Source organism: Rhinolophus ferrumequinum, chromosome 23 (genome assembly GCF_004115265.2).
Source record: "Rhinolophus ferrumequinum isolate MPI-CBG mRhiFer1 chromosome 23, mRhiFer1_v1.p, whole genome shotgun sequence".
NCBI lineage: Eukaryota > Metazoa > Chordata > Mammalia > Chiroptera > Rhinolophidae > Rhinolophus > Rhinolophus ferrumequinum.
Window position 1 is genome coordinate 33816115 of NC_046306.1, and position 20372 is coordinate 33836486.

At 36.9% G+C, this 20372-nt stretch overlaps 1 protein-coding gene across 5 annotated transcripts in view; it reads right to left on the reverse strand.

Moving 5' to 3' along the window:
* Positions 1-20372, reverse strand: part of TASP1 (taspase 1) — a 245179-nt gene that overhangs the window by 31387 nt on the left and 193420 nt on the right. For all 5 annotated transcript variants that reach the window (XM_033095350.1, XM_033095348.1, XM_033095349.1 and 2 more), the window contains one exon: positions 4763-4836. In XM_033095350.1, coding sequence (XP_032951241.1) covers positions 4763-4836 — 74 coding nt within the window. Of the gene's footprint in view, positions 1-4762; positions 4837-20372 lie in introns of those variants that run through there.

A 20372-nucleotide genomic window follows, 5' to 3' on the forward strand; every position in this document is an offset into this window, starting at 1 on the left:
CCCAGGAAGGACTTGAGGTATACAAAGGTATTTGTACTGTCATTTTACGGATAAGTCCTCTGAGATGCAGAGAGGCAGAGAGATCACACCAAGTCTGTCAGTGCACAAGGAGTGGAGGGAGAACCCAGGTTCCAACCTCCTGGCACTGCACTCATTCCAATACTTGTTCATTTCAAGTGCAAACCCCAAGGAACTAATGTGATGTGCCATATTATCCAAAGGTGGTATTTAACTTTTCATTTGAAAATAATTTCAAAATTTCAAAATAGTTCAAGAAACACCCATACATCCTTCACCCAAGTCCACCTATTGTTAACATTTTGCTCCATTTGTTTTGTAATTTGCTATCATTGTATCTATCCAACCATCCACATATTTTTTTTCAGAGCCATAGAGAAGATACTGTTTATATTACGGCCTAGAAACTTCAGTTTGTATTTCCGAAGGGTAATGATACTTCCTTACATAACATAGTAGTTATAACAAATTTAACAATGATACAACACTTTTTACCACCCATATTCCAATTTTGTAAATTGACCTAATAACGCATTTAGAGCATTTTCCCAGTTCCTGTATAGGATCCAGTCTAGGATAGTTATTGGACTTAGTTGCCACAACTTTTTAGTATTATTTAATCTGAACACTTCTGCAGCCTTTGTCTTTTAGGACATTGACATTTTTTGAAGAATACAGTTGACCCCTTTGATAATGAACATTCACTGCTGCCTGAAGGCCAACACCCTCATGCATGGCTGGTGGAAATAAGAACTGCTACAACCTTTTTGTGCAGCAATTTGACAAAATGTAGCAAAAGCTGTTAAATATATCATTTTTGACCCAGAAATTCCAAATCTTGGGCTCCCTTTTAAGAAATAAGGAAAGAAGATTAATTTATGCACTCAGATGTTCATTACAGTATTGTGTAAAAGCCTAAATGCTTAATAATAGAGGATCAGTTAAGTGAACCATGGTATATTCACACCATCGATACAATAATAGAGATAAAAAGAAATCAGATGGAAACACATAATTTTCATAATAAGAAAGTAAAATTTGTATTCTACAAATAAAATGGAGTATTTCACGTCTTTAAAACAAAACAAAAAGAATCTAGTTGATCCTGGAACAGCACGGGGGTGGGCATGGACACCCCCCCTCCCCTCCACCCCGGAATCCAAAATCTGTGTATAACTTTGGCTCACCAAAAATCTTACCTACTAATAATAGCCTATGGTTGACAGGATGTCTTACTGATAACATAAACATTAATTAACACAAATTTTGTATGTGATATGTCATGATATATTGTATTTTTATAATAAAGTAAGCTAGAAAAAAAATGGTAAAAAAATCATACAAAAAAAATACATTTACAGTATTTATTGAAAAAATCCACTTATAAGTGGACCCACACAGTTCACACCCGTGTTCAAGGGTCAACTATACAGTACTTTTTTCTTTCTTCATAGAGTATTTTTCATTTTAGATTTGCCTGATGTTTCCTTGTGATTACATTTATGTTATGCAATTCCAGGTGGGTTACTACAAAAGTGACGTTGTGTCTTTCTCATGTCATCACATCTAGAGGCACATGATGTCCACCTGCCCCTCACTGATGACAATAATTTTGATCATACGGTCAAGTTGTTGCCTGGTTTCTCCATTACATACTTAATATCTTCCCCTACAACTAAAAAGAAATCTGTGGGGGAGACACTTTAAGACCACAAAATAGCCTGCTCATTCTCAAAGATGAATTTCTCCAATAATATTTTCACTATGGCTACAAAAATTGATCTCTACATAGTAAAATAAACCTTATTTCACTTATACTTGAATAAGTTCCGTGCCACTTTTAACATCTGTTTTCATTACAGTAGTCCATGCATACTGGTATTTATTAAAAACTATTCATTAACTGCTATCTGGACATGATATGATCAATTTGATTTTTAAATCCAACTGGTATCACTACCCTAATTTTTGCTCAATAAAAAGAAATCTCTTTAACTTAGGCTACAGAAGGGTTTAGAAATTAAATGATATAATTGAAAGCATATTCTTTAAAAGAAAAGAAATCTGTAAAAGAACGTACCTCTATTTATTCAAATTACATGTGGATTCTAGTTCTAATGCTATTGATTATTACCTAGCCTTTTTAAGCAGTATGATTTTGAGGTGAGCTTTAATTCAAGGTCTTAACTTGGATTAAACAGAGTTAGCTTACATAAAATGTTCAAATGACCAGATGGCTTTAGTTTCTGAGTTTGGTAACAAGCACAAAGAAAGCAATTTTTGGAAAGAGGGCAAATTAAAAAAAAAAAAAACAACAACAACAAAAAAAACACAACTTTTAAGAAATAGTTTTTCAAGTAATTTTTTTTTTTTTTTTTTTAATTTTTAAAGATGCCTTCTTTTTCATTTTGCTACCACGGTTCTCAACATTATGTGAGAGCATGTTTTACAAACCATCCTGAACAATTATGCGACTAATTCCACAATTCTGTATAGAAGTCAGGAAACCAGGCAGGTAGGCCAAGTGCTTACTTTCTTAAAAAGAATATAAAGTTTGCTATAGCCCCCTTTCTCTTTTGAGCCCAGCTATTCATCTAGAATTTCATCTTACTTGCAACACAATAAAATTCCAGCCTTTATCACAGAAGAGATTTATATATATATATATATATATATATATATATAATTCATCAGCTAAAGCAATAGTATTTGGGTTTTCTTTTCTTTCTTTCTTCTTTCTTAAATTTTTTTTTTTTTTTTGGAAAGGATTTGTAGCTAGAGGCTCAAAGGAGGAAGAAAAGGAGCGGGATTAACTCTCTGCAAAGAAGGTCAAAAACATAATTTACAAGTGAGGCAAGAGGAGCAGCTGTATCTGTTGGCCTAATCAAGACTACCAGCTGGAGAATTTACCAGCAATATGAAAACCATGTCCACCAGATGTCAAGCAATGCAACTGGAGGCTAAACATCTCTGGGCTCAATGCAGGACTCTCCCCTCTCTTTACCACCCATATTTCATGTTAAGTAGTAAGGTGTCTTCCATAGGCCACCAGCAGGGATAACAGGAACATTTCCTCACAAGTGACTTAATACCATGACCGTACCCCACCAGAGTGGCTTCAGTGTTGAAATCCACCTCATACAATGTTCTTTTGTTAAAAAGTAATTTTAGCTCAAAGTCAACATATAAGGGGTGAGAGAAACATAAATGGCTGCAAGCCATTCTTGAGCAAGGATTCTTGTGGCTTATTAGGCTTATTTTATATTTGGGAACCATTTTGTCACTGCGAAGAAAAGAATGTTCTGAAAATATTTACCTGAATAACCATTTTCCACTCATTCTTAAACCTGTACTGTTCAATACGGTAGCCACTAGCTACATATGGCTATTTAAATTTAAACTAGTTAAAATTTAAAGTTCTGTTCCTCGGGCATACTAGCCATGTTTCAAGTGCTTAATAGTCACATATGGCTAGTGGCTATCCTATTAGGTAATGCAATATAAATATAAAATATTTCCATCATCACAGAAAATTCTATTTATTAGATAGTGTTGCTCTAAACCTGTAAATCACCCGTGAATGGGCAATTATAATTTCCTTCTCTATGTACCAGGAAATAAAGCAACCTTTATGAAATGAGTCTACTCATGTCTCTTATGAAATGAGTCTATTGATACAATACGAATCTTGTATTAGGTGAGGGTGATACAAACAGGAGGGGGAGATCAATATTAGTTTCACGAATGTAAGCCAATCCTTGTCTGATGAGATGTACTTGTACGCTGTACTCACAGAAGGCCTGTGAAGCTACCGGCTTGCTGGATAATGTACAGAGGCCAGTCTGGGTGAGTGTTATATGACAAATAAGCAATAAACTATTCTTTCTTACATGTATCCTTAATTACTTAATGACTCAATCAATCTATATCAGATAGTTTATATCTGAAGTTTCCTTATTTATATTTTCAAATGTGCAAAACAAATCATGTCCTTTAAAAAAAGAGTCTGCCCAACTTCACAGATTTGCAAATGAGGTACTTTAATGCCAAGTAAACAGCATATGCCGCAGCTGTCTCTAAAACTTTTATGAACAAGAACACGAGGCCAGTATAAAATAAAATCCACCAATAATATTTCTTATTCCCAGCTCATCCACTGAGTGCAGGGAAGCCAAGCAACTCAAGAGGTGCTGCATGGATGTCTAAGTGGTTCTTGTGACTCACTGAGGGATGCGTGCCATGAGCATGTGACACACAAGGAACAGATCTTTGACTCTGCGCATGAGGCTGCCACGCCAGGGTGTGCCACAACACACCAGAGCACAAGCCAGGTAGCACTTGCAAGCATCTCAGCCACCTCCACCCTCACATGTGCAGGACCCAGTCCAGGCCTCAGCTTTCTTTGCCTTGGTTTCTTTATCTATTCCAACACTCCTTGCCCATCAGCTTCACTCCCATTTCCTCTTCCCAATCCCAGTTTCTTTTTTTCCAATTATTCACAATGGTCAAAGAAGAACAAGATGAAGTAAAAAGTTGTGTAATCCTCCCTGCTCCGTCATCAAAAGCAAAAAGGATCTACTGTTTCTCTTTGGGATCATCAACTGTTGTTAATCAGATTCTCATAAAGATCATCGAGCTACTGCCCAAGAGAGGCTGAAAGAATCTACTCGTATCAACACAGCCTGTTAGAGGTTCAGGCAATGGCTGCAAGGTTTTCAGGTTATGCCCCAGTTTTCCCGCTTACCTTGGCTTTCCCATCCTGGGCTGACATATATCCAACACACATGCTCTCTGTTGTGTGGCTCCACAGAAATTCCACTGCCATGTAAGAGAACACAAATAGGCACATTCAGATCACAGATGGAAAATAAATCTTTGCTTTTTAATAGAACAGTTAAAGATAGCTTTATACTTAACACACTCAGTTCTCTACTTTCCATTTGCTCCTTCATAAATGTCAAGATGATTTAGTACTCAAAACTGTGTAATGCCATTTACTGCGAAATGAAAAATGTATTTCTTTCTTGTCAAAACTTATGATTATTACATGTAAAATAAATGCTCTTCTGTTTGAAACTTGTAACATTAAAGACACACACGTGCACACACACACTCATACGTACAGTACACAGTGATTTAATAAATGTAATATTCCATAACGTAGTTTCCTTTAATACACACACACACACACACACACACACACACACACACACACATGTCTTGGTTTCTAAATACCATTCTGCATGAAAAGAAATCAGGATTCCTTGAAGAAATGTCAATTCCAAGGCTGGGGCAGAGAAAATATAAAATGAATCTGTAACATCTTGTTGTGCCAGAAAGTAAGGCAATGCTCAAAGAATGATAAGGACTCGGGGTCAGCCTGAAGGGGCTCATGCTGGCTAAATCTGTGTAAACTGAAGTAGCAAAATAATAATAGTAATGAATTATTACCACTGAACAAAATGAGAACCAATAGGCCCACACTAATGCAAACAAACAAATGAATAAACAAGGAAGAAGAGAAAACTCTTCCTTGTAGCAGATGACAACTAATAAATACAGAAAAAATAATAAAGTTAATAAACCAGCATGGTTGATAAAATTAGTAAAAATTTGAAGAGAAACAGGCTATTTCACAGTCTCAAAGTATCTCTCCACAAATTCTTATTAAATATAAGGGGGGAAAATGTAAGTTCACTGTGGAAAACATGATGGACTCCACGTTAGGCAAATGACTGAAGCTAACATCACCAGTCAAGGGACAGACAAATCAACACCATGTGACTCCTCATAAGACACCCTGAGACTCATCACAACTTCTGTATTCTTGCCAAAACTGCAGTACCAGGATTACATGAGGGAACACCATACAAACCTGATATGGGAACACTACTAAATAATTGGTTTAAACTCTTCAAAAAAGTCAAAGTCAAAAAATACAAAGAAAGTTGAGAAACTTTCATTTCAATGGGAAAGTTGAGAAACCGTCCCATTTCTAAGAGACAACGGAGACATGACAACTAAATGCATCCTGGACTAGGGGTAGAGGGTATGTTATAAGGGACATTATTGAGACAATTGATGGGAGTTTGAAAAGGGACTATGGATTCAATAATAGTGCTGTATCGATATTACATTTTATGATTTTGATATCTGTATGTGACTATTTAGAAAAATGACCTGGTTCTTAAGAGACACACACTGAACTCGTAGGGCTAAAGACCCCTGAAATCTCCACCTTGGTCTTAAATGGCTCAGAAAATATATACATTTGTGTGTGTGTGTGTGTGTGTGTGTGTGTGTGTGTGTGTGTGTCTAAAAGGAAGATGGAGGGAAGTAGGAAGTAAGAATGGCAAAGTAAATGGGGGAAAATGAAAACAATGAGTGAATCTGGTAGAGGAATTATGGCTGTCCCTTGTACTTTTCTGTAGGTTTGAAATTATGTCTAAATTAAAAGTTACAAAAAGAAAACTTCACAAACATACAAAGATACACACAAAACTTTGTTACCTTCCAGTACATACTTTCAAAATTCTAAGTTTTTTTTAAAAGGCATTTTTTTAAGGTTTGAGGCACTTCTCCAACAAAAATTTCAAAAGTCCCTGATAATAAAACTGCATTGCTCAACACTAAACCCTCTGGGTCCCAGGCCATCCATCTGTTTATATCTCTGAGCTAATTAAGCCTGAAGACAAGTGTTTGAATTGAGACACAACTGTGGGATCAGTGATCCTAGACTCTGAAGGTTTTGCCAGACATGTGGGGAAGAAAGAAGCAGTAAGGGGCAAAATTGAGTTCCTCAGATACATGGCTCATTCCCTCATCATTAATTAATTATCAAACCTGCCAACCTGCTCAACAGACGCTCTGCTGAAGAGTGCAGGAAAACAGTCTCACGCAATGAAGCAAGTTCTCTTCACCAGATGTTTTTTCTTCCTCACACATCTCCTTTGAACTTCAAAAATCTTGAAGTCCAGAGCAAGGTCTGGGATATTCTAAATTGCCTAATAGAGCAAAGGCATTCAAGTCTTACTGAATTTCCCCTAGAGTAGTGACAACGCACTTGTACAAAGTTAAGGCAGTTCTAAAATTGTGACTTCTCCTTATGCCCCAAATGTTACAGTGGTCACTGCTCATATAGTCAATGTAGTCATGAAGGTGAAAGATAAGAACATTACATTTTATGTATTTCTTTTTAAAGACACAGTTTTGGTGATTTTAAACTACATTGTCCTCTCTAAAAGTATAGCCTGCTTTAAGGAAATACAATATATAAAAAAATTTAAACTTACAAATCAGAATAAATTGGGCATATTGATTGAATACATTAAATGTTTTTATATTGAAGGGTTTGCAATAAAATTTCTAGATATACAATTTAGGAGTCTTTAAAGAAAGTAACTCAATGTCTAGAAATTCAGTCTTCACTCTTTTTGCAAACCCCCACCCCCCCAAAAAAAAAAGAAAAAAATGAGGTGCATTGTACTGACACATTGTTTTTAATACCAACAATTCAAATCAGTATATAGCGATCAATTCATCAGTTCAGTGTATAGCTAGTTCAGTCTAGCTTGAGAAATTCAGCAGAAATTGCCTACAATTTAAATTATAAAATGCTTTTGAAAAGAAGCCTGATTTTATTTCTTTTAGTGCCTGTCTTAAGTTAACAAACTATTTCTTGGTGGAGAACTTCAGAGAAGCAGGAGAGGGAGGAACTAACATTCAGAATCTGTCATATGGCAGGCACTGTCTTTTGCAGCAAAACTCAGAAAGCCTGGATGGGGAACCTGAGGCTCACAGAAAGTAAGTAACATGGTTTAGGTCATTTTAGTACGTGCACAAACCGGAATTAAAACTGAACTTCTGGATTCCTAAACTTGTGATCTTCCATTGTTCTATTACTCTGAAATTTACTCAGTTTGAAAAGAAGAACTTACAATTAGTGTTACATATTAAGAAGATTAAATTCCTTACAAACAACAAAGGACCACATATCAAACACAAACACAACTCTTAAATATTTTTTAAGGAAAGCTTTTAAAACTATAACAAAATCCAGAGGCTGTAAAAGACAAGATCAATATATCTGACTACATTAAAAAAATATTTATAGTATTTGCTTTGCCATGCAGGGAAAAAGGGCAAGAGATGAATTACAAACTAGGGAGATATTTGCATTTCACAGTACAGAAAAAGGACTAACTTTCTTAATATATAAAGATCTGCTACAAATCAATAAGAAAAAGACAAATATCCAAAGAGAAAGCAAAAAGGATATGAACAAAAGGAAATATGAATGGCTCTAAAACACAAAATGATAGTCTACATTTTGCCTACTGAAAGAAACACAAATTAAAACCATAAGATACCATTATTCAACTATTGTATTATCCGATATCAAAAAGTTTCAAACAACGTTTTTTGTTAGCTGGGGTGAAGAAAGCACTCTCATAATAATGGTGGCAGTATGGCCATTTGGAAATACATTCTTTTAATTTGTGTAGTTATGTTCTGTAAGGTCACCATGAACACTGAATTAGCAAATATGGAGCTATTGCTCCTGCAAGCCTCTGGTCACATTTTCAATCTATAAGTAACCTTATTTTATGTGTGTTTCTGTTAAAGACGTATTATTTAATATATATTTCTTATAAATAATTAATTATATGTAGTATTTCTTTATAATAAAACACTAGCCAAGCAGAGTTTAATTATTCCTGATGGATAATGTGCCCACGAATTTCTTTGTCTTTCAGCCTCACAACAATGTTGTCCCCTAAGACTCTTTTTATTGGCCATCATCTCATGAATCCGTAAGTTAGCTACTTTTCCAGCTTTTCCATGGCTTCAATATGCACCATAGACGTTACTTTAGCAGGTTCTGGAGCAGCATACAGATCAGTAAGTTTCTTCTTCCTTTTTCTGGATGTACGGTATTGTTGGTTCATTAACTTTGAACTTAAGACCAACAACACTATAACTCTAGCTTAAATGGAGCTTATTCAACATGCACATTTTCTCCACAAGACACCCCAACCTCCTTGCACTTAGGAACACTAGAAAGCATTTGAGCACTATGCTTGGAGGCCACTTTTAAAAAGTGAAATCAACAAAAAGCAGAAACGTGAAAAATGTGACACAAAACAGACCACCAAAAGGACACTTGTTTACAGAAAGAGAGCTGAGACAAGAAGGCAGAGCATCACCTTGGTAACCTGAGTGTATCAGGCAACTCAAAGTTTTCACCACTCTGCACATGCCCACCAATGACTGTGAAAGTGCCAGGGGTACTGATTTTGATATTACAAATGAATTTCAGCAAGTAGGAAAATTAACAAATGTGGAATCTGCAAATAATGAAGATTGACTGCAGCTATCAAAATGACATACCCTTTGATTCAGCAATTATACTTCTAGATATTTATTCTATAGATGCCTTTAATGTGTGAAATAACTTTTTTACAAAGAAGTAGTTTTAATTAGGAATAAACTAGAAATAGCTTAATTGCCTATTGGTGGAAGTATATATATAAAAAAACTATAACACTCTATACAACGGACTACTATACAAAAATAAAAACAAAAAAGGAAGCTCTACCTGGGTGACATGGAACCATCGACATTAAATGTTTTTCAAACTTTTTGAACATGTACCACAGTAAAACAAAAACAAAACAAAAAATACCCTTATGTATTGTCACATAATACACACATTTCTTTAGAAATGAAATTTCATGAAAGAATACTTACTATTGTACTTGCATTTGATCTAGTCTATTGGGTTCTTTATAGCCACTGCATTTAAGAGGTTGTACTTGTGACTCACTAAATTAATTTTAGATCTCATTAACATGATATATTGTGGTCTGAAAAAACACTAATCTACAAGATGTATAGTTTATCTAATATAAAAGAAAAGGTAGAGAATGATGTATAGAGATGGTGCTGCCATTTTTGTTAAAGAAAACAAAAGGGCATCATGGATGAACATGTTTGCAAATACAGGGATCTCTCTGGAAGAATATTTTAGGAACTGGCAACAGTGGTTGCTACTGCAGAGGGAACTGGTTGATTCAGGGAACTGAGTGGAAGGCAACCATATAGCACTTCTCAAACTTCTGAATTTTGTCCTGTTTTTATTTATTTTCTATTTTTAAAAAATGCCCCTAAGAATCTCAATGACCTTGTTAATCTAAATATATTATCTATCAAGAATTAACTTATTCCCTGTTTAGATTATGATAGTCTGAACAACTGAAATTTGATGCAATGGATGTTAACATATAATTTTAATTATCCTTCATGAGAATGCCTTATTATAGTGTGAAACTGATCTATGCTTTCAAATTATTTCATGTCTTATGACTAAAACATGATCAAACCTTATGAAGGGCCATGAATAAGTCTCTACTGAAAGTTACATTGGGGACATATATTTAGGAAAAAGCCTGTTATAGTCAAAAAGCAATCGAAACAAATGTCTATTTCCATTAAAAATAAAGAAAAATTCAAAATATATATAAGTTTTATAAATGACTAGAAAACAATTATTTGCCTCAAGGGTAAAGTTTATCTCACAAAAACTTTCAAAACTGTTTAAGTCCTGATTTATAATTAAAACTCAGCAAAGAGTAGTACAAAGTTTGCTCCAACACAGTTACATGTAGGAAAAATTAATATTTCAATAAAAATTAATGAACATTTCTTACCATAAGTGATATCAAGAAATATTTAACTGGTTTCTTGATGATAGGGACTAAATCTGAAATTGTTCCAAACTCTAAAAATTAAAGTTTATAGTAACAGTATTAAAGTGATTCTAATAATAATACAGCAAACTAGACAGATGCTACATCATAGTATCAAGATTTTTCCATATGCAATTATTACATATAGAGGACCATAAACTCAAGCAACCAGCAGAGCAAATGAATGGCCTGGAGTGACAGGTCTGAGCCTGTGAAAGTGCTATATATAACAGCCTTTGGTGTGGTCAAGCTGAAGCATTATTTCCTTTTAGAGAATCTCCTGGCCTTTTGGTAATGACCATGTTTCTTTGGTAGTGGCCCATGACTATTTACACCTCAATTACTGATTTGAAAAGGCTTTCGTTTTTTCAAAAAGCCAAAGCCCAGGGCCAGCCCAGTGGCTCAGGCAGTTGGAGCTCCATGCTCCTAACTCTGAAGGCTGCCAGTTTGATTCCCACATGAGCCAGTGGGCTCAACCACAAGGTTGCCGGTTCGACTCCCTCAAGTAGCAACGGCAACTGGACCTGGAGCTGAGCTGTGCCCTCCACAACTAAGACTGAAAGGACAATCACTTGAAGCTGAACGGCACCCTCCACAAATAAGATTGAAAAGACAACAACTTGACTTGGGGAAAAAAAAAAGTCCTGGAAGTACACACTGCTCCCCAATGAAGTCCTGTTCCCCTTCCCCAATAAAAAAACAATTAATTAATTAATTAATTAATTAATTAATTAAAAAAGCTAAAGCCCAGTGATGATGAGGCTACTACTGGAAACGCCAGATCAGGACACTATCTCCATCAGAAAACATTAAGAACACCCAAAGCCATGCTAAAATAGTTTCCTGAATGGGTTTTACATGTGCAAGGTGGACACAGGGAATTGGCAGGATTCTTTTCCACCAAGTGGCTTTACATCTCACACAAGAACAATGTCCCAAAAGGTCAACACTACTGATCCTGTTCCAGTGCTAGAGAATGGGTCAGGCGGTGATGTGCTACACGTGTGCTCCACGAGAGCCACAGGTCAATGACACTACAGGGACGTTCAGAATGGATTTGTACATAGTCTTAGAGGCCAGCCTTTCTGGCAAGTTGTATCGAGTGCTTTGCAGCAAATGAATTCCCCTATGGGTGTAATGCCCAAGCGCAGTTCTACTTCAGTCTTAGTATAGCCCCCACTATATGAGACAGCCGTTAGCCCTTATGCAAGGCTTTGCCTCCTACTGACAATCAAATCACCACCTTCACCGCTTAATATTAGAGCTGCAAGCTACCTCTTGTATGATTTTCCCGCCCAGGATACCTTTCTCAAAATGATTCACGAGTCATCCTGTTTAAATTAAGTCAAACAAACTTTCCTTGCCAGGATCGCAAGCAAGTTTTTTCTAACCAGTTTCTCTTTTCTGACCAGAGAAGCCCTCAGCCACCCTTAAAAAAAAAAAAAAAATGTTGTTCTCCAATTGTTAACAACCCCCAGCTGCACTGGCTCCCGCACCCATTTAAAACTTCTCCGCCTGGCTTCACATCCCAGACTTTCTTGCAAGGAAAACAGAACTCTAAAATCAGAACTGTCTTGGACTGGGCAGTTGCCAAGTCAGCTGCTGCTCCTTAGCCTTAGATTGAATCGCTCACCCTAGGACATTTTGCACAGCGCTTAAGTTACTCCTTATTGAATAAAGATAAATTCATTTTTAAAATGAGAATGACGAACTGTAAACAGAACAGCCTCCTCTTATCTCTGTAGATCCCACCGCCCCTTGGTAGGTTCTATATAACCGAACAGTGGGTTCATACAAGGATGTTTTACTGTCCTGACATGGAATCCTTAAGAATCCTTAAGGATTCTTAATGCATGTCCCATTATGGCCATGAAGTAGCTTTGAGTTGGCTTGCTTCCCTGAAAAACTTTCACCACTGAACTGTCTTGGGAGAGCTGGAGATGGAGTTCTATAGAAGCCCAGTTACACTAAGCCAAAAAAATAATTATCCTCTCTTTCCAAGGCGCACTCTGATTTGTCCAAGATTAAAGAAGGATGCTAACTAAAAAGCAAGAGAGAGATGTGGGTCAAATAGTAATACAAGCCCCCAAAGGACATTTCAATTCTCTTCCTGTTTTATCATTTTATTGTATTAGAAACTGCCGGAAATAGGGGCCACTAGCTAGGGCTTGGAAGTTCTCTGCTGAAAAGAAAAGCATTCAGTGAAACAAGTTTTATTGAAACATGATTTCATTCATTCAACAAATATTTTTTTAGGATTTATTTCATGCTAGGGTGATCTCTATTACCCTTTGAGCAGATGAAAATTGACTATAAAACTTGTCAAAATGTTTTTCTGAGAGTTTTAGGAGAACCACAGCAATAAGAATTACATAATCACTAGAATTCTATTCATAAATCTCTGTATTCTTTATTTCAGATGGAAATTTTTGTGGCCAAAAAAAAAAAAAGGAAAAAAAAAACACTCCTACATGGTTAGATTATAGCTAGAACCAATACTTCTCATGATGGAAAAGAAAATTACAGATGAAAAATTATTTCCAATTTTTAAAAAGTATATTAGTGATAGTTAAGGGGAGAAAAGTTCTTTTTTAAATCAAACAAAACCGATTATAGCTACTTGTAATCAACATCTTTGTTTTAAAAATGAAAACTAATTCTGCATTATACCAATTCAGAGTACTACCTCAACAGATTAATTCAACTCAGTTGTTGAAGTTGAAATATCATGCCTGCCTTATAAACTTTGCCTCTAATAATAAATTACTTAATTTGCTTCTTTCCAAGGGTTACTTAACATTTTCACTTCAACATTCGTATATAGTCGAATGATATTTCCATGCCACTGATTGCGGCGTTCAACTTTGCCCCATGAGCTCAGTGTTCCAGAAAGGAAGTTTAGGAAAGCAGATGTACATTTTTCTGTATTTTTGTGTTTTTTAAGAATGAATAACAATAGGAAATTTTTGTACCTTAAAGTAATCATTTATTTTAATACAATGTAGCACCTTAACTGTATTTACTTAAAAATATAAAGACTGTAATTATTTTCTGTGGATTTTTGACACATTTTGGAGAACAAACTTAAAATCAATTAACGCAATGAAAGTTTAAATAAGAACCCAAATGCCAGCCCGATCTCTTAAGACTATAGTAAAGACATAGCAATCCCAAAGCATTGCTGAGGCCCTAAAGAAATAAGCTTCCAACCATGACACTGGACCCTCCTACAGAACAAAGTTTTAGTTATATTTTTAAGATAAGTTATTAACATCAGATGAATATCTATAAGTACCTCTTTGCCCACTACTAGCCTTAGAGCTAATTTGCCTTCTCTTTGAGGGTTCTTTTTATTATTGTGTGAGCCCAGCAGAAAGCTTGGTCGTAAATGCTCATGGTGGCACGTTCCATGAAATGAAAATAAGTGATATTGCCGGGGCCCCACACGCTCACCAAATTTTTAATGCCAGTAAAACCAAAAGGTGCTTTGGAATTTTAACTTAAAGTAAAATGGCATTTTATCTTTTTAATGTTTCAGGAAGCATCGATTCAATCTAACGGTTTTTTTATTTTTAAACCATAGCTAGGTTTTCTATCAGTGACAAAAAGAGTATGGGATGAAGAATTTTGCCTGTTCTGAAAAGGGGAGGTGGGGTGGGACATGACACGTTTAAGTTCTATTGTAACTGGCAAGTGAAGAGCAGTTTGGTCTGGTAGAGCTAGGTCTAAAATGATAAAGGGACTCATTATCCTTTCAGTTAATTACGTAAGAAATTGCAAAACCTCTCACAGAAGAAATCATATGATGTTTATATGAAGTTCAGACAGGCCCACATGGGGACTTCAAAGATGTGGGTGATGGGCAATTGCTTAAGCTGAGTGGCGGGTCCACAGGTGTTCATTTTGTTATTATCCTTTACAACTTACAAATGTATTACGTTCTTCTTTTAAAAATATATGAAGCATTTCATAGTAACGATGAAAAACGGGGGGAGGGGAAGCTGGACAATTAGAAAAACTATCGTGTATAAAATTTAATTATCAGCATCATGACCATATTCCCAAGTAGCAAAGAGCCTGAAGTTGTTCTCTGAGTAAGGTGAGGGTCACTTAATGGGAAAGTAACAATTACCATGTGTGCTCATCAGATGATCAGGCTCTGGCTGAACTGTGGGCCTCGAGTCTATTGAGGAAGAAGGATTCCAACATAGGCTTGGCACAAAGGCCGCTGGCCTTATGAGCCTCTATGCCTCCTATTGCTTAGGATTTTCCTTCAATATATGGAGTCTGTTTCTCATTGATCCCCATGCTCACTGCTTCCTACTAATCACTCTAAGGCAGGAACCCTTGAACTTCACAAAGTCTGTCAGGCTCTCACCAGAGTGAGGGCAGGCTACAAGGGAAGAAATGCACCCATAGTGTGAGAGGGGCCTTTGAGGCCATATATTTGCATATATTCTAATTATTTTATCAAATCACAAGCGTAAAGTGGAAAAGAACTCATTTTTCTCACTGGAAGGCTTGAGGTGTCTTTGTTTACACAATTATTAACTATACTATATACAGCGGCCTCAGTAAAGCACTTCTGTAGAGGCCTGGAAAGCACATGTAATTGTACTTTAGCAGGTAAAAATATATTGTGTTTTTTTTTTTTTTCTCTAAAAGCAAAGAAAATTAATTCTTTTCAGCTGTTTCATTCCAGGGACAGCATTTGCTTTGCGTTAAAGCAGTGATTTGTAGGCTGGGCTTTGCCAGCAGATTGTGATCTGGGGGGTGGGAGGTGGTGGGATGGGTGTTGCAAACACATTCTCGTCCAAATTGTCCTTTTACAAGACTGTTTGTAGAGGCTGTGTTCTGCAATCCATTTAAACTGTCTCCAAATCTTCTTGTTTCTGGACACTCGTCATTATCCAACATTTCCTACCCATATTGTTTGTTTTTAAGAGCATGCGAGGTTATTTTATGTGACTTTTCATTTTTCTAGAAGAGTGGTAAATTTCTTTAAAAATTTCTGCTAAATAATTAGTAAGGAAATGCCATTTGGCACTTAATTTATTCATCCAATAATTCTTCAGAGCTTACCTCGGAGAGTGGGAAGCAAGCTGGACGTGACACACTCCTGGTCCTCAAATGAGTTACAACCTGGTGATGTGACTCTCACGGGCAGTGTAATCTTTTAATACTTTGAAAGATATTTCAAACTCCTATACCTTCCATGTGAGTCACTGGGGTTCAACCTTTGATCTATTTCTTTAAAATAATTGGGTTCAGAAAAAAAGGCTAAGAAGTGCTGGGAGGGGCGGACACTGCAACACACGTCTAGGATGTGTTATGGTGAGTGTCACAGGGATGCCAAGTGCATGCTGCAAAAAGAGCAAAGGAAGGAACAAATCACCTGGGGGAGGGGCTTCCACAGGTCTGCAAGAAGATTCCTGCCTGTCCTGGGTCTTAAGGAAGGAATGTAATTGGCTCAGGGAATTTCAAGTACAAGTAACAGCATATGAAAGTTACTAAGGAAAAAACACGACCCTTTGGAAGAAGAACAAGTAATTTGGAGTGGCCAGAACTTGCGACTTTGGAGATGAATAGAAGAAAAGAAGAAGTCAGAAATGACACTGAAAGCATGTTCTGGGGTCATATGAGGGGAGTGCATTTCACATCAGGTTAAGTAGTTCCCATCCATCTTCTAGGGAAATGAGCAACAGAGGTTAGGAGACCGTGTGTGTGTGTGTGTGTGTGTGTGTGTCCGTCCTCATTGAAGAATTAAAAGTAGGGAGCATGGGAGTGGTAGTAAGAGATACATATTTTGCTTTTATTTTAACATGTAGAAAGTTATTCAACATTTAGCTTAGACGTACAGTAAACTGATCACATATACTTTTATGGCTCTGGTTTTGAGCGCTCTCCCTCCAATCCTGGGATTGTTGTGGCTCTCTAAGCCACAATTAGGTCAGGATCTCCTTTTTGCCCTTTCTGCTTCAGCAGTCGGCTTCTCTCCTGACTGCCCTGTTTTTCAGTCCATAGTTAGGTTCTCTATACAGAAAGGTCTGGTGGCAGTATGGAGGTGGGAGATGAACAGAGGTGGGAAGGCTAAGGAGACAGTCCAGAAAAGACTGAATAGAGCCTGCAAAGTAGGAAGGAACTGATCACATTTCTCCTAGAGTTTCCAAAGAAGAGAACCAAGATCCACTGATACAAACTGAAGTCTGACAGTGTGAGTTGCCTAAAGATGTAACAGAGCACGCTGATTTGTCATTGTAGATTGTCAAACTAGAGTGGACAAACTGAGGGCCATTTGGCAGTGAGAGGATTTAAAAGGTTTATTAGTTATCTATTGCTGCATAAATTATCACAAAGTGCGGTGGTTTAAAATAACAAACATCTACTATCTCCGTTTCTGTGGATAAGGAATAAAAGAGTGGCTTTGTTGCGTGGTTCTTGCTCAAGGTTTCTCGTGAGATTGCAGTCAAGAAATCTGTCCAAGGCTGCAGCCATCTGAAGGCTCACTCAGAGCTGATGCTATTGGCAGGAAGCCCCAGTGCCTCACTGGTTGTGGGAAAGAGGTCAGTTTTTGCCACATGGGCCTCTGCATAGTGCTGCTTGAGTGTTCTCACGACATGGCAGTTGGTCTTTCTCAGAGTGAGTGATCCAACAGAGAGAACAAGGAAGAAGCCACAAGACCTTTTCTGACCTAGGCTCAGAAGTCACACACTGTTCCTTTGCCATATTTTTATGCATTAGAATGGAATCTCAAGGGGAGAGGAATTAAGCTCCACCTCTTGCAATCAAGTTAAGGGCAAAGCACATGCAACGAGGTCACACAAGGGGACTTTGAGAGTTCCTTCATACCCGAGATTCTCTACCTGTATTCATGAATCAGTAAACACAGGACAAACCTTGAAAGTGCCTGTATTTGAGTCATCCCACCCCTGACGTAGCCCACTGGGGCTCTTGGAATTGACGTATTTGTCAAGAGGAGTGGCTCAGTAATGGCTTTCAGGACACTCCATCAAAGTGGCAATAGGGTTTAACTGAAACTGCTTTTGTGGTGTAATGAAAACACTATGATTTTCAGAAAAGAAAGTAGATTCACAAAAAGCTGAAGTTAGAGATTGTTTTGATTATACTATTCTTGAGACAAAAAAAGTGATTGAACAATATACAGTAGTTAATTTTTTTTTTAATTTGGAGAGTTATTTTGTTTTATTTGGATGTGTAGAAAAGAAAGACTTCTAAGCATTCCTGGTTACTAGATATTTCTAAGCATTAAGGAGCCATGAGTTTATACAGTTATATTTCATGAATTTTATAAAGCAATAAATGAGAAGTCATGGTCCAAACATGAAGCAAATGAAGCTGTGGCCTGACTTGGGGCCATTGATGGGGCACAGCACAGGAGAGTCCACTTGAACTTGATGTTTGAAATATTCTCCTCCTATAGGTAGGCAGAGGGTTATGAGGCACTTCCCTTCTAATCCTCCACTACTGGGATCTGCAGTGAATAACAGTTACACAATCTTGATACTGGTCAATGCTGGTTAGTAATTGTCACTGTTTGGAATCAACCTCTAATCAAAGAGACAAGTATGGCTATATGACAGAATGCAAATGTTAGTAACCATGACAATAATGGTATGGTTGCTGGAGGCTGAGGTAAGGGTTGGGAGTGAGGACAGAAGAAAAAAAGAGAAGAGCACATGCACTGTGCTAAACTTGCATAGTCTAAGAGATAAGGGATGGTTACATCAAGATTATATAAAGTTGATGAATCAAAAGCAACAAAGGAGCAGGACAAACAAAGAAACAAAAACTCAGAGACACAGACAACAGTTTAGTGGTTACCAGAGGGTAAGAGGGGAGGAGGGTGGTAGAAGAGAGTAAACGGGGTCAAATATATGGTGATGGAAAGAGAACTGACTCTGGGCGGTGAACTCACACACAATGTGGTATGTAGATCATGTAATACAGAATTGTACACTTGAAACCTATGTAATTTTACCAATCATTGTCACCCCAATAAATTTTAATTTAAAAAAAGGTGTTAAAGTTGCAACATTAAAATATATGATTTCAAGTTAGAATAGAATTCTAACAAAAGTCGGGAGGAAAGGGGAGTGGGAAGTGGTATAAGCTACGTACTTAATTTTTTACCAAAAAGGACTCACAAGTTACTGACTAATCAAAAAACAGAAGAATGAACACGTTCTATAGAGTGAAGGTATTTCCCACAAGAATAACCAGAACCAGAGACTGGTGGCTCTGGGAAGAATGGCGAAGGTGACTTTCATGTCCCCTTTCCTATCCTTCTGTTATTTGCTTTCTTACCACATAGTGAATATATGTAACTTTTTTCAAGTGAAATATATAAAACTCCATGTAGTTGGTAGCATCGATAAGTTGCTACTAGTCTACATTCACTAGATTTTAGTAGATAAACGTCACAAACATCAATCCCTCTAGTTAACTTTAACAAATGGCATGATTTCAGTTATTTCATAAATTGACACTTTACAGTTCATTCCTCTTCTTGAGAAAGAGAGTAGGAATCAGTTTACAAATTCCTACCCTGATGGTGAAAGCTATGTAACTCGAGCTAAAAATTCTATAACTTATCCTTAAATATGTATGCATCTCCATACTACACCGAAAATACCTTAAAATTTTCAGGATTAACCCAAATGGGCAAGAGTCCAGGCTCAGTCAAGAATGGGCCCTCCATGCTAGGGACAGTCCATGAAGCAGTGTTAATAACTGCCCACACCTCCTGGAACTAGAGGTTATTCTGTGTGCTTTCGGAAGGCCCAGGGACATCCTTTGCATATTTTAAAAGCAAACTCCCTGCTATCTAACTATAGAAGATATTCAAGACAATGATTAAGATACCAAAGAAGCAAATGGATAATTTGCCTTGATTTTATAAAAGGTGGCCATTTAAAAAAATATTTCCCTGGAGCAACATCAGTACCAAGTATGTCGTGGGCAGGCAGAAAGAGAATACAACAAGAAAAAGGATGAGGATCGTGGTCAAAGCCCAGGTGGACAAAGAGGCCTTCTATATAAAAGTTCATTTTTTTTTCTTTGAGGAATGAGGGGAGAGGTTTTATGAAAGCTCTTTGGGCTTCTACCGTAAAAAATACTTTTTTACACTCACAAGAAATGCTGCTCAGTCTTTTATTTTATAGACTCATAGAACCTCAAGGTATTAAGGGACTTATACTATAGCAATTCATCACAATCACACAATATAGATCAGGCACCGCCCATACTTTCCACAAGGAAATTTATACAAAGGGTTGAACTACCACAGCTCCTGTGGATCACCAATAATGTTTATATAAAAAATTAACTTAGAGAAGAATGGATACATACACATTGGTACATCCATACAGTGAAATACTGTACAGCAATGAAAATGAACAAGCTTCTGCCACATATAATAACATGGATGAATCTAACAGGCTTAATGTTAACTGAAGACATCAGACACAAATAGTCCATATTCTGTGACTCCATTTATGTAAAATACAAACCAAGCTAAACTAATCATGGTGTTAGAAGTCAACACAGTGGATAACTTTGGAGGGGGTAGAGATTGGGACGGGTTGC